Source organism: Phoenix dactylifera, chromosome 8, assembly GCF_051530095.1.
Source record: "Phoenix dactylifera cultivar Ajwa chromosome 8, Ajwa_hap1_PhDact_Kaust_v1.1, whole genome shotgun sequence".
Classification (NCBI taxonomy): domain Eukaryota; kingdom Viridiplantae; phylum Streptophyta; class Magnoliopsida; order Arecales; family Arecaceae; genus Phoenix; species Phoenix dactylifera.
Window position 1 is genome coordinate 6,933,166 of NC_143197.1, and position 6,708 is coordinate 6,939,873.

Here is a 6,708-nt window from a genome sequence, read left to right on the forward strand (position 1 = left end):
AAATATATAAGAAAGTATTTTAGTTTAAAAAAATGGGATTTTTGGTTCTGGATATTTTTAATGAAAAAAATTACAATCTACCATATGAATCTTTGATTTGGATACTAGATCATTCATTTTCTTTTTTTGATAAATTGAATAAATTAAACCATTCTGGTATAGAAGATGGATTTGAAAGTCATTTAATAGGACAGATACTAAATTTTTTTTTTCAACTAAGAGGAGTAGATATCCCCTCCAATTCAAGGTTGAATTATTTTTATTTATATTGTATCCTGTATAAGTCAGAGTTGAACTAGAAAGGTCTAGTCTCAATTATGACCATTTAGGTATTATGTTATAGTTGTGGTGAGTGAATCCTATATAATATTTTATTTTATTTACTGGGATCCCAGACAAATAAATTTAAAACGGACATGATGCTGGATTTTGGTGCCACATTATAAATAACAAAAGAAATTAATATCTGTATCTTAAATTGGCTTTAGGAAAAAAAAATAGTTTTTCTGATTGAAAGGATTGCGAGGTATGTAGTCATAATTTCAGGTTGGTTCAGGTTGGTTTGGGCTTGAATTCGGTACTCAGAAATTCAGACAAGTCTAGCATCCCAGAGACATCCGGCCCAAGTTCAGCCCAAGATAAGAAATCTGACCCAGCTCCCTTTTTCCCATGCCAGTCCTCCGCTCCGTGCTCTCCCTCCCTCCCTCTCCCTCTCTCTCTCTCTCTCTCTCCCTCCCTCTGTCTCTGAGATCGCGTCGCCGCTCGAAGAAGATCGAGGGCGGGCAAGATGCTGCAGTGCATCTTTCTACTGTCAGATTCTGGGTAATCCCACCTTCACTCCCTACTCTTTGTTCTGCCACAATTACTCCATACCCTATTCTCCTTGCGTGAATTCGAAAATTTTAGGTAGTTTAGATGTTTGGATTAATGCCGACGCGAAAACAAACAGGGAGGTGATACTAGAGAAACAGATGACGGGGCACAGGGTGGACCGCTCCATCTGCGCTTGGTTCTGGGACTACGTCCTCTCCCAAGGCGGCGATTCCTCCAAGGTAATCCAACCCTCCTTTTTTTAAAAAAAAATACCGATCTAGATGCAAATAGTTGCAGAAAGATTTTCTTCTCAAGCAATTTGGCTAATTTGAACGAATCATCCTTTGATTCTTTCTCTGGCGATTTCTAGATCTTGCCGGTGATTGCCTCGCCGACTCATTACCTCTTCCAAATCTTTCGCGAGGGGATCACCTTCCTGGCGTGCGCGCAGGTCGAGATGCCTCCGCTCATGGGCATCGAGGTGAGCTCCTTTCTGTCAAGTTCAATACTTGTCAATGAATTATAATTGCAGTTATAATTTAATGAATTATAGCTGCAGTTTGATAATTTTAATACTTATCATAGCATTGGCAAGAATGGCATGAAAGTTGGAGATGCAAAATGTTTATTGCTTTCTTTGATTGCACAAAGAACCATACCTGTGCAAATTTCTATGTATTGCTCAATAAACTCGATGAGATAGTCATTGCTTACCCATTAGGTATGCCGTTTGGCATTACATGAAGGGTGGTAGCAGGGAAATGGAGGGTTTGTTAGAATGATTTAATATAGTATGTTAAATGGTGGAGCCGAACTATTGGCAAAATTGCAAGGCTTTAGGCTACATGGAAGAATCTTACCATGTATGAAAGTTTGACAGATGTTTATTTGTGGGGAGAGCAATACGGGCTTAGTTAGCGGGGCTGGATTTAGGTATTGGAGTGGATTTAGATATGAAAGTAAGCACGTAGAGTACAAAGAAATTTATGGCATGGAAGCATGTAGATAGTGTCTATATAAAATAAAGTGTCTACATATAATAATCTTAACCATTGGGAGATGATATAAGTTTACTCAGTTGCTTATTGCTTATTGAAGAACTGCAGGAGATATACTCAAGTTAAGCAAGCCTTAATTCCAAACTAGTTGAGGTTTGGCCGTATTTTTATGAGATGTTGAGACGTCATGTGATTTTGGTCTACCTCTATGCCTATTTTCTTCTACTTGTATCAAATCAATCCTTCCTACTGGTGTATCCATTGGCCTACGTAACTGTACAAGATATATGATTTAAAATTAATGATAATACAATCAATGGCACATCTCCTGTTAAACTGAGATTGCTGGTGAAATATAGCATGATGGAAATTATTATGGAGCTGGTGTACGATAAGAAGTAGGATTCAAGGTGGTCGTGCCATCATAAGTAGAAGATTGAAGCCAATAAGTTCCCAAGTGGCTTGCTGCATGCCGCACTTAAGGTAGATGTGCAATTGCGTGCTTGTAGCATTGCTTTGTCTTCATATGCAATATATATTGCTATATGGTCCAACTTAAAACATTCATTGAGCTGCAATAACAATGCACAAGGTGCAGAAAAATAGATACATGTGTATGGGTGCCCATTGTTGAGCCTAGGTTGCTAGGTCTTATGAGCAAACCATGCCAAGCTTATATTTGTTCCAATTTCATGTGTTCATCTGGGTTAGATTCTGTTTTTCATAGAACTATACTAGTAAGAAGTGTTACTGCTATCTACAACAGGCAATTAATGATTTAAACCTTTGACCTTCTGTTTTGCAGTTCCTCTGTAGAGTTGCAGATGTTCTGACCGATTATCTTGGAGGATTAAATGAAGACTTGATAAAGGATAATTTCATAATTGTATATGAGGTACATGCCCCAAAATATCTGAATGCGGAACTGCAATCCACAGATTTTAACCACTCTTCTTAACCAAGTAATGGTAGTTAAACAGGGGCTATCTTAGCGAAAGTATACCATTTTCGATGAGTTGCTCATTTCAGAAAAAATAATTATCTTGTATGTGTCTAATTTACTCCTCTTTGATCGCTCATAATGTAAAATATTGGATGATTTCGGTTTCTTTCGTTGATCTACATAATACTCAGCTGTCTGTTGATTTAGGACAGTGATAGAGCGTTTTGTGCAAATTGCAGCTTTTGGATGAAATGATGGACAATGGTTTTCCTCTGACAACAGAACCAAGCATCTTGAGGGAGATGATAGCTCCACCAAATATTGTTAGCAAGATGTTGAGTGTTGTGACTGGTAAAAGTTCCAATGTGAGCAATACACTTCCAGATGCAACATCATCTTTTATTCCCTGGAGAAAATCTGATATGAAGAATGCAAGCAATGAAGTTTATGTCAACCTCGTTGAAGAAATGGATGCAGTTGTGAACAGGTCCTTCTACAATTTTAACCTTTTATTCTTGATTCTTGGTCCCATTTATCACTTGTACTTTGGATCTTTAGTGCCCTATTCTATAATCAATTCTTTTATTCCATAATATTTTTTTGCCTTCCAAGATATCTAAGTAACTTATTAATCATGTTGCTCATTGTGAGTAATTCTGGGCTGGTTATATCTGTCCATTATGCTTTCTGAAGTTGTCCATTATGATGGGCAATAAGAGTATTACCTGCCACTAGCATGTCTTTACTATTTCCATTGTCCTATGTTTCCACTTTTACTGCCTCTTATTGGAGGGATGAAGAATGCATAGTTTTGTTGCTTATAATCATCATCTGTTGATTCTTGTGTTATTAGATTGTTTGTTATTTTATTTCAAACAAAAAAGGAAAAACAACCTTCTTTGTTAGCTTTAACCCTTCTCAATGGTGTCCACACTTAACAATGCATGTTTTTGTTATCAGGGTACTACTATGGCAGTGCATGGCTTTCCATCTGTCTCAGGCATAAGAAGCCTGGAAATGCAATAGATTTAAGGCCATTTACAATGTAGGCTGAGTAGAGTTTCACCCAGCTTGGCTTGTCATAATCATTTAAGTAGAACTTGGCCCCAAGTTTTCCTTCACTTGGCTTCGATTAGGTTTTTCACAGGCTTAGGCTTAGCTGTTGTTTTTTGCTTGGGCCCGCCTAATCTACAATAGCTGTATCCACATTGTCGGCTGGAGAACAACCAAACTTACATATCTAATAGCTATATGTCTAATGTAAACTACATTTAGGCCACCTAGCTGGTCTCTGGTGCCTTTTGCTTCCAAGGCTTTTTTAAGAGCTTGGGTTCGTCTTATGAACCAAATAGTCTGAGTTCAGTTTTATGAAGGGCCAATTTTTGTAAAAGAGCTGAGGTTGCTATGACTTTTGACGTCACTTAGTGTATTATCAGCAAGCTCGAATCTCTCTACATCCTTTTTTAATGGTTCAGCTTATGAGTCAAATACTCATAGTTCGGGGTTTGCCTTATAGTACACCAACTTGTGAGAAATCTGAGGTCAACCATGATCTTTGACATTCCTGTGCGATATTATCATTAAGCTTCAATCTCTCTATATCCTTTTGTGTTGTTTTCACTAGAACTGAGTTTTTTTATTTGTTTGTTTTGGTCTTCAGAGAAGGGGTTTTGGTGAAGTGTGAAATCTATGGTGAAATTCAAGTAAACTCAAACCTTCCCGGTCTTCCTGATTTGACTCTGTCATTTGCAAATCCTACCATCCTGAATGATGTGAGATTCCATCCTTGTGTTCGATTTCGGCCTTGGGAATCAGATCAAATTCTGTCATTTGTGCCTCCTGATGGGCAGTTTAAGCTTATGAGTTACAGGTTTGCCTTAATTACACATGGCAATTTGTGGACATTGGTGATCCATCATCTATTTGACTCCTTTTTAACTTTTTGCCTTTTACTTGCATCTGGCTTTCTTGTTTACATTACTTACAATGGTTTCTGACTTGGACAAGGGTTAAAAAGCTGAAGAGCACACCAATATATGTGAAGCCACAGCTAACTTCAGATGCTGGAAATTGTCGCATTAATGTTTTAGTTGGAATACGCAATGATCCTGGAAAAACAATCGATTCAATAACAGTACAGTTTCAACTGCCATTATGTGTTGCCTCAGCAGACTTAGCCTCAAATCATGGCACAGTAGACATCCTCGCTGATAAGGTTTGCAAATGGCCCTCCAGACTTTCTGTCTTGGCATTTTCAATGATGGTAACATGCATTGAGTTTTTCTTGAATATAGGGTGAAAAAAATTTTAAGCAAAAAAGGGAAAAGAATGACAATGTGTTACAACATTAACATTATGTGTATATGTTAGACGCTTGGAATTTATGCACCTCCTTAAATGTTCCTTGTATCACCAAATAGATACACATGCTAGACCTGCAGCATGTAGATTTGGCTCTTATTTGAATGTTTCTTCCTTTTTGCAGACATGCAATTGGTCAATTGGACGAATTCCAAAAGATAAATCCCCATCTCTCTCAGGTAATCTAGTTCTTGAGGGAGGGTTAGATCGTTTGCATGTATTTCCTGTTCTCAAAGTTGGATTCAAAATCATGGGGGTTGCACTCTCAGGCTTGCAAATAGATAAATTAGACATCAAAAATACGCCAGCTCGTCCATACAAAGGTTTCCGAGCCCTCACTCAAGCTGGGGAGTATGAAGTGAGGTCCTAATAGGCACTCATCTTAGTGCATGCATGAGCTGTATTTTTGATATTGGAATATCAAATTCCAAGGCAGTTGATAGCAGCTTTCCCTGCTGCTTTATTCATCAGCTACATTATGTGAAGCTCTCAGGTCATCTGCTAAATGTATCTTGTCGTATATTAATAGAAGAGTTTCCAACAATATCCACTCGAGCCTTATATGCTATGAATATGTTGGCATCCGATGCTGCTTATGTTTCGCAAAATTCAATTGATTATCCAGAGCAATGATTCGTAACTAGGCTGATGTGCATGCCTCTTTATTCTGCTATCTGTGATTGAAGTGGCAAAGATCTCTTGGTTCCTTTGGCAGGGTTGAGTTCTTTTTGACCATCTTTGGTTTTAGTTGTTGCACAATAAGTTCACGAGGTTTTTATTCCTGTTTGATGTCACTTATTACAGTGCAGATCCATTTGATGGAAATGATTTATCTATTGCATGAAGACATCTTGTGCTTCAAGTTGGAGACAGTGCTTGGAATCGGTTGTGTTATAAGAGAATGTTAATTTTAGTACTGGGTAATGTACTTTGCTTGTGTTTGGAATGATGTATTTATGAAATAATATCTTTTCTGCTTCCTTTGTAGTTGATATAAAGGGTCAGAAATAAGAGATTTCAGGTCTTTTTCATGTTTATTTTTGCGATTTATAGTCATGGTGGATGTTGAAAAGTTGAAAAAGGACTTGCATAATTACTTTGTAGTAATTTACAGGGCTGCAGGTATGTTGTTCTAGGATCAACTTTGATGTGGTGCTGGCTTCGGTCGTTGGTGGGTATAAGATTTACACCCTGATCTGGCCCATTATTTAGCTAGTTTAGATCAGGTGTGGTCTCTTTTAGTATTTGGTATTGTTTTGCAAGATCCATGCCAGATCAGCTGAAAGTTAGGTCTTAATTCATGATCCATGCTTGGTTTAGGGGTCTAATTCCAAATATGAGTTGGATGCAAGACAAATATTAGCAACCTACTCGTATTCTTACTAATTAAAGATTAATTCTAAGGGTTGAAGTTTAGATACTATCCTGGTAGCACCATCATTTTGATTTGTGGTCGCTTTGTCACACGTCTCTTAATTATAGATTGATGGCTGTTTTTTGTTTTTTTTTTATAGGACGGATGGATCATTAATATCTAGTATAAATAAATTCTATAAAATTAGAAAATAAAATATCTCGAAGCGGAAGTGGCAT

At 37.5% G+C, this 6,708-nt stretch overlaps 1 protein-coding gene across 7 annotated transcripts; it reads left to right on the plus strand.

The window, feature by feature from the left end:
- Positions 1-648: 648 nt before the first annotated feature.
- Positions 649-6,152, plus strand: ZIP4 (Clathrin adaptor complexes medium subunit family protein). 7 transcript variants are annotated; one of them, XM_088702614.2, is made up of 9 exons: positions 650-822; positions 950-1,052; positions 1,184-1,294; positions 2,617-2,706; positions 2,994-3,241; positions 4,415-4,624; positions 4,762-4,969; positions 5,240-5,294; positions 5,920-6,152. In XM_088702614.2, exons 1-9 carry the CDS (start codon positions 788-790, stop codon positions 6,021-6,023), a joined length of 1,164 nt encoding a protein of 387 aa, XP_088558740.1. In that variant the 5' UTR covers positions 650-787; the 3' UTR covers positions 6,024-6,152. The 7 variants fall into 7 exon arrangements, with proteins under 7 accessions (XP_088558744.1, XP_088558740.1, XP_088558743.1 ...); XM_088702617.2 differs by having other exon boundaries at positions 5,925-6,152; XM_088702619.2 differs by having other exon boundaries at positions 4,415-4,664; positions 4,736-4,969; positions 5,240-6,152.
- Positions 6,153-6,708: the final 556 nt, after the last annotated feature.